Source organism: Chenopodium album, chromosome 4 (assembly GCF_948465745.1).
Source record: "Chenopodium album chromosome 4, dcCheAlbu1.1, whole genome shotgun sequence".
Classification (NCBI taxonomy): Eukaryota; Viridiplantae; Streptophyta; class Magnoliopsida; order Caryophyllales; family Amaranthaceae; genus Chenopodium; species Chenopodium album.
This window is the reverse complement of record NC_137837.1, coordinates 15,889,118-15,908,140: the sequence shown is the minus strand read 5'-3', so window position 1 is coordinate 15,908,140 and position 19,023 is coordinate 15,889,118. Positions and strand designations below refer to the sequence as shown.

General features: G+C 33.6%; 1 protein-coding gene across 2 annotated transcripts; it reads left to right on the top strand.

Moving 5' to 3' along the window:
* Positions 1 to 5,688: 5,688 nt before the first annotated feature.
* LOC145628969 (protein PSK SIMULATOR 1-like) lies at positions 5,689 to 15,657 on the top strand. 2 transcript variants are annotated; one of them, XM_081681418.1, is made up of 13 exons: positions 5,689 to 5,994; positions 6,406 to 6,818; positions 9,163 to 9,488; positions 9,591 to 9,683; positions 9,780 to 9,870; positions 11,805 to 11,874; positions 12,783 to 12,853; positions 12,960 to 13,029; positions 13,340 to 13,455; positions 14,058 to 14,174; positions 14,664 to 14,740; positions 14,872 to 14,916; positions 15,060 to 15,657. In XM_081681418.1, exons 2-13 carry the CDS (start codon positions 6,492 to 6,494, stop codon positions 15,445 to 15,447), a joined length of 1,791 nt encoding a protein of 596 aa, XP_081537544.1. In that variant the 5' UTR covers positions 5,689 to 5,994; positions 6,406 to 6,491; the 3' UTR covers positions 15,448 to 15,657. The 2 variants fall into 2 exon arrangements, with proteins under 2 accessions (XP_081537544.1, XP_081537545.1); XM_081681419.1 differs by having other exon boundaries at positions 6,403 to 6,818.
* Positions 15,658 to 19,023: the final 3,366 nt, after the last annotated feature.

Genomic DNA, 19,023 nt, shown 5'->3' with positions numbered 1-19,023 from the left:
ATGAGCTTGACTTAATGATGACTCACTTCGTGTGACTCGTGTGTGCATAGTGTTGACTCAATGTGATAACACGACATGACCCAATGTGTACATGACTCGTGTGTGCATTGTAATGTGATCGTGCGACTCGAAAATGCAAAAAAGAAAAAAATTTCCGTCACTTTTGTGGAGGGTACCGACTTTCTTTCGAAAAAGAAAGACGCGAAAAAAGAAAGAAGCGAAGTTTTGAAGGTGCATGTTGAATGAGCTTAATATAAGTATATGTGTTTGATGCTGTCTCTCAAGGTGCAAAGGTTGATTCATCCTAGGCTATCCTAGTTGACTTAATAATGAAAGTATGTAGGTAAATTAGGCACGGAGGCTAAGCACTTCATACTTCGTGATGCGATAACGATTACAAGTGATGAGTTATTTTGATATGAAAAGGCATGCTTCAACGTCGTGTTAAGATTTCATGACAAAGGGTTCCTAAGGGAAGTATATTTGGTCATGAATCTGGGATGTGTGTGATAGTTAGGCCGCAAGGGCTAAGTGTTATGGAAAAATATTATTTCAAGAAGAGCCAAATGATGGTGACTCTTTAGGCTAGGTAAGTTAATGATGCAGGGATCTATGTCAATAAAATTATTTAATATGAGTAAGATAATATGAAAGTTATGAGTATTCTATTGATACGCATAATTATACGTAAATGTCAATATCATGTATATATATATATAGAATAGTTAAAAAAAAAAAAGGAGTAAAAAGACAATTTTACCCTTAGTATTTTTTTCTTAAACTTGTTTAATATGTTTTGATTGCATTTAATTAAAACCTAACTAAATTATCCCTTATAATGATTCCCACAAAAAATAAAACCCCTCTATTCCTCTCTCATCAACTCTTATTCATCTCCCAAGTCCCAACCAATTCATTCAATGAATTGCATTAAATGGTTCTCGAATATGTTGCCCAGAAATTCATTGAATTGGACAACTCTCCAATTGTTCATAAAAAACTCTTACCCCCCTTTCAATTTCCCCATTCTCTCTCGTCTTCTCTTTCCTCGTCTACGTTTTATCTGTGAAACCCTAGCTCGTATTCCTCTATTTTCTCACTCAAAAAATGTCAAAAACCCTAGCATACGTTTTATCTGTATGCTTGTCTTGCTCCAACAAGTGCTATACAGACTTGTTGTTGAGGTAACAAGCTACAACATCTAACTGAAAACAAAGTATACCCTCTAATGGAATAGGTAGTCAAGCCTAATTTACTTTTGCATTCATTAGTTAACAAAAGGTTACATCTTAACAATCCCTAACCTAATCATTCATCACATGACTGCCTACAAATTGTTAAATGAAATTCTACCAAAATACACATAACCAAAGCATACAAAGCTAGAAGTAAAAACATTAGCTAATGGGAGTCAAAAACCATATGTGAGTCCTTCTTTTGTTATGTGTGGAAGTCATGTTGTTACTGAATGATTATGCTCTGTCTTACCTAATCTGCATCCACCTTTGTCTCAATGTTGTCTGCATTCTCTTGATTGATTGGAATGAAAAGTGTGTTGAGGGTCAACAACTTGTTGAATGAGTCTCCTTTCACATTCCAAAAATTCTGGAAGCAGTCTTAGGCTGTCCAACCTTTTCTTGCCCATATGTGGTGGATTGAAGGTGTCCCCCCCCCTTGCTTTTCTAGGATCTTCTTCATTACACCTTGCAAAGTGATCCATGTGTACTTGTTGAGTATAGGGTCAAACCACTCAAAAGCCTCATACACTTTCTCTATTAACTCATTTGTTGTAGTGGGAAAGGACTGGTACTGCAGTGATTGAATGACCTTGAATAGACCAAGGTCTAGCACATTTAAATTTGGAGATTGCGCTGGTTGATAGACCATATGTATGTTAAACCCATCACTTGTGCAGGCTGCAATGAACTCCTCATCCATTGGAATCTGATGTGGCCTTGCATTGTCCCTTTGAATGAAAATGTCTTTAGGAAGACTTGGATGTCATTGCCTTTTAATCGCTAGAATGATGTTGTTTGTATTTTCCTGATTTCTTCTTTGGTTACACTATGCACAACCTTTGTTTCCATCACCCCTGCATATCTGTTTTTGCTTTTCTTCTTAGCCCTTTGCTGGTTGGTAAATGGGAAGATGCCATACTTTCCATCATGCAACATCTGCCCATTCATGTCATACAAGGGCTTACCAATCATAGCCATGAACATAGCCTTGATTTTGTATCTCTTGGATTGTTGACATCTGTAGGGGTTTTCTTCCTTAGGTAAAAGGTAGAACCTCCTTGTTTCAGGATTCGTATAGAACCACTTCTCATTTATGTGTATAACATGTTGCATATCCATGAAAGTAGGGTCCCCCACTGCTGGTATAGGGTGAATATGCCCCTATGCCCACTTCATTCTTGCCACTTTATGGTTTGATTTTAGTGTTGGATGGTTAGCTGATGTATGTATTTTGAATATGCTTTTTTCTTTAAGTTAAGGAGAAACCCAAGACTTACTTTCAGAGTTGCTGCATATAACTCCTTTCTATGGTCATTTTGTACAAAGGCACTGAATGTAAGAACTCATCTGAAATGTCTCTTGGTTTGGGACCAGTCCTGCCAAGTTTCTTGCTTCTGACATCAATCACATTGCCCTGGCCTGTGCTATGCTTTGCTTTACAAATTGTCATACTCTCAATGGTGTGCTTCTGTGAATGCCATATTTCCTTGCTGTTTGTGACATAAAACCTCTTGTCAGTTCCCCTCCTTGCATGTTTTGAAGGAAATCATCTACATTTTTTTTACTATTAGTTGCTTTTTGCTTGATGGTTGTTGTTCAACCTCTTCTTCAACCTCACTGCTGTCTGCATTCTCATCATATTCTTCCATACTTTCATCAACACTTTCATCCCCACTATTGTATTGATATTGCCCCTCATTTAACAGTTGGTCCACATCAAAAAAATTCCTGCTAAAAATAATCTTCCATATTTCTTGTTGGTTGTTTTGATGTGTTGTGCAGATTTCAAGCAAGGTGATGAAGTTTTTTTTTGGCTGTTGTCGTTTTTTGAAGAAGTGGTGATGAACAGAACCCAAATGCTGCCCTTAGTTTAGGACTAACTTCAGATTAGGCATTAAATATTTTGAACTAATTATGGTTGTAATTAATGGGTTTTCTTTTGAAGAAACTGAATTCTTAATTTGGTGCCCATGATGGCTGTGGTTTGTATTTAACGCACAATTAAAATTCTCTTTGCCTATTTATAAGAAGGCAAGTTTATGTTTAAATTGTATGAGAAATTTCAAGTGATATTTGAATTTGGATGTAAAATTGATTTGAATTGAAAATTTTGGTGGAAAAGTGAAATTTTGAAACTTTCACACCAAAATTTGAGAGGGAAAATAAATTCCCATTCCTTTGGATAGATTTCCAGCCAAAAGTTAAAAAAAAACCCCACTTTCTCTCTCCACTTTCCCACTAAATTAAACCCACATGCAAAATAAATCAAAAGGGACCACTTTCCTCTCCTACTTCCCTCCTTTTTTACAACTTAATTAAACCCACTCAAACATTATCAACCAACACTAAAAGTTTTGCATAGGAGTCTGTAAAAATCTCATTTGTCCCTATATGAATGTAATTTTAGTTTAATATTATATGCAAATTTTATGTGTAAGTTTTATAGGAAATAAAAGGTTTTAAAAAATTTAGTACCCTAATTTCTTTATTTAGGATAGTGAAGGCCTATTCACTTCAGCTAAATTTCAGTTCATTTCCAATTAGTTCAGTTCAGTTTAACTCCAATCAGTTCAGTTCAGTTCAGTTCCTAATTTCCTTCTCTCATAAAATATTCATTTCAGCTCTATTCAGTTCAGTTTAGCTCCAATCAGTTCAGTTCAGTTCAGCTCAGTTCAGTAAATGTGCATGGCCAGAAAAAGGGCTAGAATATTTTTAATGACAATATGACATGATGGAGTGGAACTATATATGTTTTATTCTTTAATTAGTTATCTTTTGTCATTGTATATTATCTTTTCTCAATATATATCTTGTCAAGGATATTATTTTATCAGATATATTTCATTCTTTATTGATATATAGTGGAAATATATACATACATACATACATACATATATATATATATATATAATGCGAAATATTTATAGAATATAGAAGGTATTAAATTATATTTGCTTTATTTAAGATAGCGGAAAAGAACGGGAAAATATTGCTTGTGAAGGTGACACGTGGACCTATTTTTTTGAGTGTCCTCTGTTGTAGTATAGTTATTGATATTGATTGATTGATGGTTATTGATTGACATTGCCTCCAAACATTAAACAACTCTACAAAACTACAAAAGTAAGCATTCTACATTTGTACATTAAGTAAAGTAAACCTTTTCATTGGGTGCATACACATACATACCATGACACCAATTTAAGAGGGCACCTTAGCTTCTTAGGTGTTGTTTGGTTCACTTGGGAATTAGAACTTCCCATGAATTGTAAATTTATGGGAATTAAATTCCTACAATCAAATTCATGGGAATTTCTAAAAATTGTTTGGTTAACAATGAGGGAAGTAACTTCCATGAGAATTTCCACTTACCTAGGGGGGGTTAGGTAAGTAAGTTCCTACATTTTGTGGGAACTCAAAATTCCTAGGAAGTTCCACTTCCCCCATTTCACCAAATTATTGTCAACCAAACAACACACTAAAATTGCAATTCCTAGGAAGTCTCACTTCCCATGTTTTTTTTATGTCAAACAAACAACCCCTTAGAATATGATACTCCCTCCGTCCCTAAATTACATTCATCTTTAGAAATTTACACGGGAATTAAGGAGGAAAGAATAAGACAAATAACAATAATTAGATAATGCAATGGGAAGTACAAAACATTAAATAATGTTTTTGAGCAAAACAAAGATAGGTTAGTGATTACTCATGACATGTCATCAATCCTTTGCAAAAAAAAGGACCAATCACATGCTCCTAATTGAAAAATTTTAACCAATCATATTCATTGTAACTTGGCACAAGGATTCTAAAAAATTAAAGGCTGAAAAAGTACATTAGCCAACCAAACATTAAAAGTGGAATGTAAATACATTCATTATACATTAAAATTACAACTGAAAAAGAGAGTGTATTTGGGATATTTAGAAAAAAGAAACTTACTAAAAATAGAAAGGTGAAATGTAATTTTGGAATACCCAAAATAGAAAGGAGGAATGTAATTTAGGAACGGAGGGAGTAATCAATTTTGTAAATAATTGGTCAATGATTAACATAAAATTCCTGTAATTAGGAAAAAAAAAAAATCTCTATTATGAACCATCACAAGTCTCTAAAGTATCATTATTATCGTTAAATTACTAAAAGTATTTGATAAAAATCTACTAGTACAAAATTTGACTGATTTTACTAAATTAATTTTTTTTTTTGACACAACTAAAGTACATTAATAATATCTCATTAGATTAAACTGTTTTTCTTAGTTTTCAATATCAAGTTAGAAGTTTCTCCCATAAACAGTAACCTTATTTAACAAATCAAGGAAAAGCATTAATTCCTCTATACACCATCTCAATCTCCCATTCTCATTTGTGCAATTTGAAAACAAGAAATGAAAAAGTTAAGAACTTGTAGTTTAGTACCCTTGTTTGAAAATGAGAATGATTCCCAGTCAAAGCTGCTGTTACCTTCAGCAGACAAACTTTGACAATGCGTTTTTTGTTTGATAAAAAATTATGCATGGTTGTTGAAACCTCTGACTTAGTTAAAAACTTTGACACTGTTGTTTTGGCGCCTACTACTAGCTCTTTCAAGGTGGGATCTTTTGGGTCTACGAATAACCCTTTTTTTACACTCCAATTTCCCTTTTGTTTGGGTTCTTTCCATTAAGAAAATCAACCAAATACCCCCTTATTCAAGCACTTTATTCTCCCTTTTTTCTCATCTGGGTACAGTGATTTCTCTGTAATTTGAGGTAATTTTTGCTCTTTTTTGTATCTAGTGATAATTTAATCATATGGGTTTTGCTTATTTTATGAATTAATGTTGATTTGTGTTCTTGAATTTATGTGGGTGCTTGTAATTTTATCTGGGTATTGATTAATTTGATCAGATTTTGCAAATTTTGAAGCTTAATTTTTATCTGAATCCCTAATTTACCTTTTATTTGATAGTTGATCTGTAGTTGGATTTTTTTTAAAATTTTTTTCCCTGTGTTTGAACTGATGTGGGTTTGTAGTATGATGTTAACATGATTAAGTATCTTTTTTTGTGTTTATGTAAAGCTGTAATTATGTTGATTGGGATTAGGTGATATGGGTTTCAGTAATTATGTTGGCACAGTGATTCTTATGAGTTTATACGCTTTAATTGCTTTGTACAGCAGTCTGTTTATCTGGTTTAAGGAGTATGCTACAAGGTTAGGGTTGGAATTTTCGGGTTGGAGTGCCGGGCGTTTTGTGCTCGGATATTATGGGACAACTGTGTTCAAAGAGTTTGAGAAGTGAGAAAGTGAATGTAGATGCTGATCCATATGCAGTGGGTGGGGGTGTTCAGTCCAGTAATTTGTGGACTTCTAGACAAGCTGATTTGGGTGTAGAATCAAAGCGTGGAAGCTTGGAAAAGCAGTTTCGTGATCAAGATGATCAGCAACCTGAGGAGCTTTACTCAAATCATGTTCGCTGCAATAATATAAGGGAGAGTGACCTTGATGATTATTACGATGGAATTCCTCGTGTTCCGACAGCGTTATCACATAAGTCAAGATCAATGAGGTCTACTCAAGCTGCTGTTGCAAAGGTTTGTTGTTTTATCCATTTTCACTTGAACATGGCAAATAACCTGTTACTTAGGATTATAGGTCTTTTTTATTGGTATGGATATACGACAGAGTAATTTGGTCAAAGTAATAGCTAAGATAATGGATGATATCACATTTCTTGAACCAGTCTTTGAAGAGGAGTCTTAAAGTATATCTTGATAATTTGCCTACATTTTTCCTTTATCTTGAACTAATTGTCTCAAATTTACCTTTTGTGGTCTTTGAGGTGTATTTTTTTTTTTTTTTTTTTTTTTTTTTTACCTGTTTGTAAATTAAACAATTTTATAGTCGAAACTAAAATAAGTATTCTTCATATATTCTAAATGTAAACTATGACCACAATAAGAATAATGCACATCTTAGATTATTAAATTTTTTAAATTGCTTAAAGTTTACTAACTCTTGACTTTTGACTTTTCATTTGAGACATTCCATTCATGACTCTTGGAGTATGTTATAAGTTATCAAGACCCTGCTCCTTTCTTCTAAATAAATTAAGTATAAAGGTTATAAATTTCGATAAGCTTTAGTTAGGCTTTTTTTTTTCTTTTTTTTTTTTTTTTTTTTTTTTTGGTTTTTGGTGTTTAGAGAGCCACAAGGGCGGAGTTGAGAATCGATCCCAGAACCTCCTAGAGGCTAGAATCGGGAAGGAAGCTCTAACCACTTGAGCTATCCCTCACTCTCATAAGCTTTAGTTAGTTTATGACAGGTCTTATAAGTTCATTCCATCTAAAAAAAAAAAGGTGAAGATAGTAGCCAGTAGGCTCAGATAAATCAAATTTAGGAGTTCCATTTTAAAATAACATAGCCTAATAGATGTTTTATGAGCTTTGACTTGAGAATTTCCATCTGAAAAATGAATTTTAGGCAGAGAGAGTATCATCTCTTTAAATATACTTTGTATTTGAAGTATATTGTGATTATTTATTTATTTAGTTTTTATAATCATTGCACTTTGTTTGATGTGCTTTTACTTAATGCTAATTTCTTTGGCCTCTTTTTTATTTTATTTTTATTTTACTTTTTGGCGATTGGACCTTTAACGGAGGATTTTTATTTCAAAACTGATCTATGAATTACTTGAGGCAAAAGAGCAAGAAGATGCTTGCTATATTCTGATATGAATTTATTTGGGGGTGTTACTGATGTATTTTGTCAGTGTGAATTTATTGGCAAATAGAATCATCTTCTCCATCACAAGTTTTTGCAGTATGTGTATGTGGAGGAATCAAATTATATACAACTAGTACTTGCACTGTTTCAAAATTTGGGAATTTTACACTGTAACATATGAACTATGGAGCTTTATGTAGAAAAGAAAAAGGTCCATTGACTTCTACCCTTGCGGCCTTGCATCAAATATTGAATTAATTGGTCATAATAAGGGAAAAAAATGGCAACCTTGAAAATATTTCAGTAATTGATAATTGGCTTTTGGCTTTGCAAATTAACTTACTTTATTGATAAAATAAAGCATACTTCGTATATCCTTTTCATTTAAAAGTAGAGGAAGTGCATGCTAATTATCCACAAAATATCTTGAAAAAAATTGCAAACTTGAAATTTCTGACTTAATTAACTGCAACTGAAATATGACAGTCCATGGAACGTATATAAATAGATAAAAAATAAAAAATAAAATAAAATTTAAACGAGAAGCCAGATCCTTATAAATAGTATATACCTATGAGTTGAAACAAGTGAATTGAGATACACAATGGATTTAGATGCCTTTATTTTTTATTGTGATATTGTAATGTGCACTGTTTCCTACATTGTATTTTGTCATTTGGACTATAATCCGCACTTAAATCTTCATTGGGATAAATCAAGCTCATGTGAAAAGAGAGTTTGACCACATACAAGCAATAAGCCAACAAGGTTCCATACTAAAATCAATTGGTAATATTTGGAGTAGCCACTAGACTTATAAATTTGTCTTTCTCCCTATTATTCTATGACATGGAACAAGAGTCCTGACTCACATGTGGGTTATATTTTAGCAATATGATTTTGCTACTTATACTATGTTAATTTATAAAAGCCTTCTGCAATACCCTTCTCTTTTACTACAATATCTTTTCCAATAGATTTAGTCTTTTGTAGGTTGACTCTTATTTCTGCTTGTTTAATTCTTATCTGGGTTGGAAAGGTTATAATCCTGATCTGCGTATGATTTGACATCTCTGCTTGGGGCTGTTTTAAATCTTTTGGTTATTAGCACTTATTGATTGCTAGAGTTGTCTTTTATTAATAGTTGTCAGTGTAATCTACAACTTGTTTCCTTACCTTAAACATACTTTATAATCTTGTACATTTCAGGTGTCTGAAGTGAGCGTACGTTTAGGCAGGGCTGGCACCATGGGGCTTGAGAAGGCTGTTGAGGTCTTAGATGTGCTTGGTAGTAGTGTCACTGACTTGAACTCAAGAAGTGGATTTGCTTCAGGAGTTATATCAAGAGGAACTAAAATCTCTATTTTAGCTTTTGAAGTTGCGAATACCATCATGAAGGGTGCTTGTCTTATGCATTCCCTGTCAGAGTCGCGTATTTGCCAATTAAAAGAAGAGGTTCTTCCTTCAGAAGCTGTACAAAAATTAGTGTCCAAAGATATGGATGAACTCCTGAGTATTGTTGCTAGTGACAAGAGGTAGTAGTTATAATCTTAAATGATGCCTTTGCAATTGATTCATATTTCCGCCTTTCATTCTATATTCACTCTTTTGAACATATGTTGTTTAATTTCTGATAGGGAAGAACTAGCTATATTTTCAGGAGAAGTCATCCGCTTTGGGAATCGCTGTAAAGACCCTCAATGGCATAACTTGGATCGTTACTTTTTGAAGTAATAGCAATAGCATGAACGTTAGTATTTTCTGTTAATAAATTTGTTACAATATGTTTCTCATGTTTGTTGCTTTATGCTCATTTTTGATCCCAGACAAAGCCGAGAAGTTGGCCCTCGTAAGCAACTGAAGGAGGATGCAGAGTCAGTGACGCAGCAATTGTTAATTTTGGTTCAGTATACCGCTGTAAGTACAGCATGCTTTCGGTATTTAATCTGGGGATTTATTGTTGTTTGGGAGCTTATAAAGATCCAAGTTGGCATAAAACATATTTTTGGTTAAAGATGCTGAACATGCTAAAATGCTTTATGTGAGAAGAAACTGGAATGGAATCTAATGCTTCATATCAGCTCCTTGACCTGCAGAATATTAAGAACTCCGCTCTTTAAATAGTAGAGGCTCGTCTGTTTCCCCTATATATCAGACTTAAATTAGTGAACATTTTACCTAGAGATGGCAGTGGGTAGTTGTGAGTCATATCAGGCCCATGTGCCTAGCAGGCTAAGTTTGCTCCAGCCCATGTGCTAAGTAATTGTTTTGAAGTATTTGCCAAAAAAGAAAACCTTGTATGTTTCATTTTAACTAATTTAACTTAGTAGATTTGACTTATTTATTGATTAAAATATCTTTCGAATTACAAATAACTAGTTATTTGATTTTCTAAACTTTTGTTATAGTGACTTAATGTGATAGTACTCTGTCATTGAAAAAGTAGTAAGTATTTGTAATAAAATTATAATATGATTGAAATAATAGAATTTAAGTAAATAATAAAATGTTAATGTAATTGAAAATGTAATTTCAATGAATGCCTATGGGCAATTTTTGTGCTCCCAGCCTCCCATTTGTGCCATTTTCTGAAAACCTCGGCTCAGGCACGGGCCACATCTTCATGTCTTTTTTTGAGTTGTTCCTGGCTTGTGCATACCCAATGCTTCATATAGGTCTGACTCCTGTCTATACTCCTGTCTATCTAATTCTACCTATATCTCGAGATGAATAGAAATCTTACAAAACCATGCAATTATTCTTAAATTGCTGAAGGATGTACTTAAATGCAGCACAACTACATGTTGTTATGTTTACCAAATTTCTTTTCAAATTTTTTTTTTTTTCTTTTATAATTGATATTATGCTAGGTATTACTAAAGAACTGCCACATATTGGTTCTAGCATCCAAAGATTGCTTACTTAGACTGTTAATTCTTGTAAAGATATTATATTTGCAATATGTCATACTTCATAGAAAACAGCTAGATGTGTAACCTTGACCATTTATTTGTTTAGAAATAATGATTATTAACAACATGAAAAACAATACTCCTATTTCCCCATATAAAAGTCTTATATCCCATTTGCACGTTTTTAGGAGAGCTAAAATTGTGGTATTTGGTTGATTAAGAGTTAATGAAAAGTAGTAGATATTTCCTCCATTGCTTTTTAATCACAACGTTTGGAATTTTACACTATTCACACACTCCTTTGACCGACTTATCCATTTTTATGCTTGGAAAATATGGGCATGTTGGATCTTGTTTGATTCGTCTGGATATATATTTCTAAAATATCAACTTTTTATAATTTCTACTAAAATAAAATTAAAGATATTAATGAAATATAATGTGCTTTGACAAGTGTGAAATTCCCAATGTTGGAATTAATAAAGGATGGAGGAAGTACACTTTAAATTTTTTCGATAGGGGTGAGATAAAGTGGGGAACCATTTACCTGGGAGAGATAAATGAAGAATCAAAAAATGAAACCAAAACAATATTTGATTGAAATGGGACTTTATAGAGACTATATATTTGGGTGAAATGAGACTTTTATTAGGGATGGTGAGAGTACCTGATCAAGTTGGAATAGAGGGAGTCAAAAGGAAAGTTTAAGGTGGTGTACACAAAATCAAGTTTGGGCGGAGCCGCGGAGGGAGTCAATTTTAATGTTTAAGTGAAATCATCTAGTATAACAAAGTCTTGTCCCTTGGGTTTAGGGCATTGGTTCCGAGAGTGGATCGTAGAATCTTTGTGAAAAAATTTCATTTTCCGAACTTAATTTCTCAAAAAAAGGTTATATATGTTCTTTTTTCTTATGCAAACCTTTTAATTTCTGGATTACAGGAGCTATACCATGAGTTGCATGCTTTGCATAGATTTGAGCAAGACTTCCAAGGGAAATGCAGGGTAGAGGGTAAGTATGACCATCTTTTTCATTAAGCTAACATATCTTTATTATTTAAGCTTCTGTTTCCCATGTTATAATCATTTAGCCAAAAATCCAAACACATGATGACTTTATTTTAAATTTGACTAATGTTTTTTTTTTGAGAATTCTTTGATCTTGTTGATGCTGTGAATGTAAAAACGTCAATGAAAATGTAAAGCCCTTAGATTTAGCTCATCTAGTCGACCTAGCTTATTCTAGGCCACTAATATTAGCATGCTTCTCAAGTGTGGGATAAAAATTATGGAATTCTTATGCTTTGCCATAGGATAATTACTAACTATGATACTGTTTCACAGTGCTGTAAGAATCTGTCCCTCAATTGGCCAGTTCTTTGGGTAATTGATTGTAGTTACCCCTGAAAATTTTCTTGAATAAAATTAAAACTAGGTTGATATTAGTGAACTGGTGAGGATTTCTTTGAATTTGAAATAGAATTTGGAATTTTTTTTTCCAAAAAGAATGTCTGAAGTTGATTAGCATATGATTTCAACACCTTTGGCATGTGTGTATAGGAGAAACTCTCTTATCCTTTCTTTCGTGATTCATCATTTCTATTGCTCCCTCAATTGAACGTATAGTTCAAGATTCATGAACATAAAATATATTTACAACTTTTGAACTATATTTTCATCTGGAGACTAGGATGTGATCATGGTCTCAAGTCCATCATATAATATTTGTTGTAACAGTCTCTTTATTTTAGCTCTGATTCTTTACTTTTATAGCATTGAAGTTTGCCTGTATTTCAACAACAACAACAACAACAAAAAAAAAAAAAATTAAAAATCTGATGGCTGTCAACATTGCCTTTACAATTTATGAAACTGCACTCTTCTTGCATAGCTGACAAGCTTTGCAATTTTTGCATGAAGAACTTAAAAAGCAGAAGAAATTGGTCAAGAAATTAAAGAAAAGATCACTTTGGAGCAGAAGTTTGGAAGAGGTATCATATCTGCTATAAATTTAGACACGTGAAAATATTGCTCTGTTGTTTCTGCAATCAGTGGATAGTTAGTATTGATTTCTAAGATATACTTGTGTTATTGCAGATAATGGAGAAGCTCGTTGACGTTGTCCTTTTTCTGCATACGGAAATTCGTAATAACTTTGATAATGATGGTATGTTACATATAATATTGACCTAATGCTTTAATGTATAAATACCTCTCACTTCTTTCAAAAAAAAAAAAAAACCTCTCACAGAAAAAAAAAAAAGATGTAACATGTAAGACAATAAAAGGGGTAAGATGGTGATAGGTGTTTGTAAAAGTGCAATAACATAGAAGTGGGTAGAAGCTGGCACTGTTTTGACCGTGTACTGCTGGAAAGCACCTACAGATTTTAAATTACTTAAGCTTGTAAGGATTCTTTATTTTCATTTTTTTTTTATGACTTAACTAAAATTTCCCATGTAATTATGCATTCCAAGGGCAACCTGAAGATGCTGTAGAAAAAGTTGAAGATCCTGTAGGCAAATCCCAACGGCTCGGACCAGCTGGTCTTGCTCTGCATTATGCAAACATTATATTGCAAATTGATGGAATTGTGAGTCTTAAATTTATCTCTAGTATTCATTTACAGACTACATATATATAAAGTGCTAAACAAGTACTCTTTTATTAATAAAGTGCTTCATATATCTTTGTTTGAATTTACCTAAAATGATATTTGACTCTTTGGATGGGTAAAGAATGCATCTATATATATATGGGTATATTCCCCCCTTAGAATAATTGTTCATTAAGAAGAAAGAAAGAATCTTTTTCCTAAAGGACTAGGAGTCTAGAAATGCTGCTGTAATAAGAGAAAGAAAGGTTTCAAATATAATGAACAAATTGGTGCAAGAAAGCTCCCTATGAATAATTAATATTTATAATTGGTTCCTAATAAGCTTCTCAATCGATTCTATAGTTATTGGCAACTAATGGAAGCAGGATATTTGTTATCTAAACCTTATCGAATAGTAGTGCCATCTTCTAATTTTTGAGGATAATCCATTATAATCCACTAAAAGGGCTCTACGTGCTCATGAGCACCAGTGAGTACTGACCTCAGGCTCTTAAGGACAGATACCTTATAACATGTTCAGTTCCTCCAAAATCATTCTGTGTTCTCTGAGAAATTTGAGTTTCGTATTATGTTCTCAGGTGGGTAGATCAAGTTCCATGCCTGCTAATGCTCGGGAATCATTGTACCAAAGCCTCCCACCAAGTATAAAATCATCTTTGCGCTCCAAGCTGCAATCATTTCATGTCAAAGAAGAGGTTTATTTTTATTTTATTTAATTTTAAATTTCATGGAATGAATCATCAACTGTTAATTAAGTTTGATTTTACAATGCTTAGCTTCTCTTTGACTATGAGCTATCTTCATGTAGGAATAACTTATTACACAGGGTAGAATTATTCTTTCTATGGTATGCACTTTGCAAGTTCATAACATAAACTTATAACCCTTTCCGCTGCAGCTAGTAAAAGGTGACCTGACTTGACAAGCCAACCCTAAGATTATTGAAAAATAGCCAAAAAGATGACCCTACATGACAAGGCAAACTTGTAACATTTGCATACGATGTGGATATTGCTAAAATTTTGTTTCATAATTTACCTGGCCTCTACAATTTGAATGGCAGATATATAAATGTTTTATATCTAATCCTTGAAGATAAATGATGCATTTTCTTTCGCAGTATTTTTTTTTTCTTTTTTCTTTTTTTGTCATTGATTGTATGACTCCATTTTTCTAATGTGCAGCTCAGTTTGCCAGATATTAAAGCTGAAATGGAGAAAACGTTAGAGTGGCTTGTTCCAATTGCTTCCAGCACTGTCAAGTGAGATGACCTTTTTTCCAGTAGTTTACCTTTCTTTTGATGACTCTTAAGTCTTAATTGTGTTATTATTTGGCTTTATCCTTCTAACTCCTTTTTCAATTTTTTTTTTTTTTTGACTTGATTGCAATCAGGTCCCATCATGGTTTTGGTTGGGTTGGTGAATGGGCAAATTCTGGGTAATTTGATTGCTTATTTTCTTTATTTTGATAGCTTCTAATAGTATAGTCCACTGCTCCACTCCTATCTTATTAGGAAATTTCTATTCACTTCTTAAAGTTGTTACAATTGTTTGATAGATACTAGAAATATACATTTGCAGGTTTGAGGCAAGTGATACATCTGCTGAAAAAGCTGATGTGATCCGCATTGAGACACTGTATCATGCTGATAAAGCGAAGACGGAAGCTTACATTACTGATCAATTGGTTTGGCTTCATCATTTGGTTTCCCAATCAAGAATATCGAGCATAAATTTCAGTATCAAGTCAGTTTCAAAACCCCCTGTTCCTTTACCCCCACGAAGAAAGCAGCAGGCCTCTGAAGTGGCAACTTGCAATGAACTATCTAATGTACCGACTGCAGAAGAGCATCAAATATTGAACGTCAATGATGTAGAGAATCAAACACCCGAATTCAGCAAGAGTCTGGATCCTGATGCTGTTATAGGACAGGTGGATATAATCAACCAAGTGAGTGTCAAAGGTTAATTAAATTAATACGCGTCGTTTTGATCTGGTTAGCCGATTTTACATAATGCAATTTGGTTCTGTAACTGATGACAAAATTCCTTATAGAGTTCACGCGTGGTTGAGGAGCTAGTATAGTTATAATGTTGTATACTGTGTTTTTGAGAAGATGAAGCTAGTGGTAGTATTTATGGTCTTATATAGAGCACAAAGATGGTATTCATTTTCTTTGCTATCAGATGTAAAGTTGCATATCTTACATTACATTAGAAATGATAAATCAGTTGAGATCTTCCTGAAAGGTGCTCTTCGGTTCCAAGTTCTCTAACTTGTTTCCTTTCTGATAAATTTGCACCCTCAATCGTGACACTAAATTCGATCAAGATGAATAAGGATCCATTGTATCAATAACTAATGGAGATGAGATAAGTTTTGATTATTATTAAGGTTCAATTTGCTTTTACATTACATTACATATATATATATATATATATATATATATATATATATATATATATATATATATATATATATATATATATATATATATATATATGTGTGTGTGTGTGTGTGTGTGTATGGAAGGCAATAATTCATTACATCTTAAAAATGGAGTAAAACATGCAAAAATAATGTGTACAGTTTTAGGGTTAGAGCTTCCCTCTTGATTCTTGGAGATAGTACAATCACAAAAACTAACAAAAGAGAGGGAAGGATAGCTTAAATGGTTAGAGCTTCCTTCATGATTCTTAGAAATCAATTACTTTAAATAAGAAATATAATAGAAAATCACTAAAAATAATTCCAATTCAGCAAAAATAAGGTGAAGTGAACATGACCTAATTTAATCGGGGGTATGACTTCCTCTATTTCCCCTCTAACTACCTATTACTAGATAGTTATTGATAGATTACTCTAATTATTGTTTTTTCAACATATTCTTCCTCTAATAGATCATATATGAATATGGTGAAAATAAAGATGAAGTGGGAGGTTCTAGAGATTGTTGATTTGATGTAGTTGAAGTGGGTTGCTGTAATTGTTGATTTGATGATGTTTCTATTGCAATTGTTGATTTGATGAACTTGAAATAGGTTACCGCATGAAATGTTGAGTGCGGAGGTCTGCACCCAATAGTTTGTGTTATTTAATGCCTCATCTAGAGTACATTCTCTCAACAAATGCAACATTTAAGCATTCATAAAGAGAAGTTAATAAGAAAACATGTATAATCAATTAATTAGAAATAGACCTGGTTATTGGGCGGGTCGGGTCAGGGTCGGTGCGGGTCGGTTGCGGGTCAGGGTCAAAGAGGGTCACATTTTATAGGGTCAATATAGGGTCGAGACAATGCGGGCCGCGGGTCGATAATGGGCGGGCCTACAAAATATCAATTAAAATAAATATTGGACAAAGCCATTATTAAATACATATGAATACAAATTAATCGATATAATTATTTTTACATTATGTATTTTCTTTATCAACTAAATTGGAAAAACATGTTGACCCTATATTGACCCTACCCAATAAGGGCCCTGTCTATTAATAGCCCTGTCCATTAAAAGCCCTATAAGCTTGGCCCTAACCCTATTATCATTGGGCTATCCTGTCCAATAACCACCTCTAATTAGAAATAATACAATTAAATTAAATGTTGTGAAGGCCATTGAAATAACTTCAACATAAGGTTCAAGGTGCATCTTTAGATCAACATGCCCCTTCTTAATCGTGATAAATGCACTAGATAACTTATTAAAAGAAAATGTATGGTAAAGAAATATAATCTTCTTCAATGTTTTAATTAAAAAGTAAGATTCAATGAAATAATAACCTATCATATATTTTTACTTTCAAAATGTTAAACATCTCTTCAATAATGATCGCATTAAAATTTGCCACTCTGATATTGCGTTTAAGAAATTGAAGACAGAGCATAAAGGAGGGAAATTTGGTGATTTAAAAAAAAAGTCACGTGACTAATACATAATAGTCAACGCCGAAGCTCCGGCGTTGACCACTACACAAGCTCACCCAAGTACCCCATACAAACAAAATACAACTTAAAAGGTTATTTTTCACAAGTTTTCACTTAAAATGTCCTTTTTTAAAAAGTCGACCACTTAAAAGGTCCTTTTATCACAATTTCCTCTTATAAGTAATATGATGCATTTATGAAGATGAGAGAGGGGCATGTTGCTTTAAAGATGTACCTTGAAACTTATGTTGAAGTTATTTCTTCAGCCTTCACAATAATTAATTTGATTTTATTATTGCTAATTATTATACACATTTTCTTATCTACTAATCTTTATGTATATCTAAAACTCTCTCGAAATGCTCGACACTCGTGAAACTGAGAAAACTAGGGAAGAACACGATCAATTGGATCGATCAAATAAAAAACCTAAAAGAAAGAGTACTGATCAGATGCTTGGGCGTAATCAAGGATCTGGGGAGGAAATGATGGAGGTTGACCCTTCCCTTCGAAATGGACCTGTTCATGCTGGGATTGAAAACCCTTCTGGGGCACCTAAGGCTCAAGAATTTCCAAAGAGTCAGACATCCTTTCGAGACTTTCTGAAAGGAGATGGAAATTCACAAGCTATTCATCATTCGATAGTTAATTTGGAGGACTTGGATGATGAAGAGATATCGGATGATGAAGCTCCTCCTGATGAAATCCTGGATGATGATAGATGCCCTGTAATTAGTCTATCAAAAGAGGAAAAAAGAAGGTTACGAATGCCATGGAAAACATCCTTAATTATTAAGATGTTTAGTGGAAAGTTAGGCTACATGGGATTAATGAGGAGACTGAAAAAGAAATGGAACATTCGAGGTGATTTAACGCTGACAGACATTGGTTGCAATTACTATATTGCAAGATTCACTAATCAAGCGGACTACAATTATGTGCTTACTCAAGGGCCGTGGTTGTTGGATGATAATTACCTCACGATCAGGAAATGGATTCCGAATTTTGTCCCGGATGATGAACCCATCAAGGTGCTGACAGTTTGGGTGAGAATTCCCAATCTTCCAGTGGAATATTTCGATATCAATTTTCTTAATAAGATTGGTTCGAAAATTGGTAAGGTTTTGAGGGTGGATAAAACCACGGCTCAAGCAGAAGAGGTCAATTTACACGGATTACTGTTGAAATTGATTTGTCCAAGCCTCTTCTGTCGAAATTTTGGTTGAAGGGAAAGATCTGGAGAGTCCAATATGAAGGGATTCGAATGGTTTGTTTTAAATGTGGAACCCTTGGCCATGTTGCAGATGATTGTAAGCCACAAGAAGCAATGGAGGAGAACATTGCGATGCAGGTAGAAGACAATCCCCTGTTCAACCAAAAGGAAAAACCAGAGGAAGCGGAAGATTTTGGGTCTTGGATGTTAGTCAAGAAACCTGTACGAAAGTATGCTCCACGCCAGGGGAAAGGTGTTGCAACCACAGAAAAAACCTCTACAGGCTTGAATGGAGTGGCGCGTGGAGGTCAGAAGGCAGTTAGTGATGGGGAAAGAATTAAAGAATCCAGCGGGAATAAAGGAGTTGGTTCGAGATTTTCTATTCTTGACATCCAAGAAGATATGG

Bases quoted from the DNA above. Each gene is read 5' to 3' on its own strand.
- LOC145628969 (XM_081681418.1), top strand. From the start codon at position 6,492: ATGGGACAACTGTGTTCAAAGAGTTTGAGAAGTGAGAAAGTGAATGTA. The intron at 9,489-9,590 runs GTAGTAGTTATA...AATTTCTGATAG, and splicing joins ATTGTTGCTAGTGACAAGAG to GGAAGAACTAGCTATATTTT. The intron at 11,875-12,782 runs GTAAGTATGACC...TTTTGCATGAAG, and splicing joins AGGGAAATGCAGGGTAGAGG to AACTTAAAAAGCAGAAGAAA.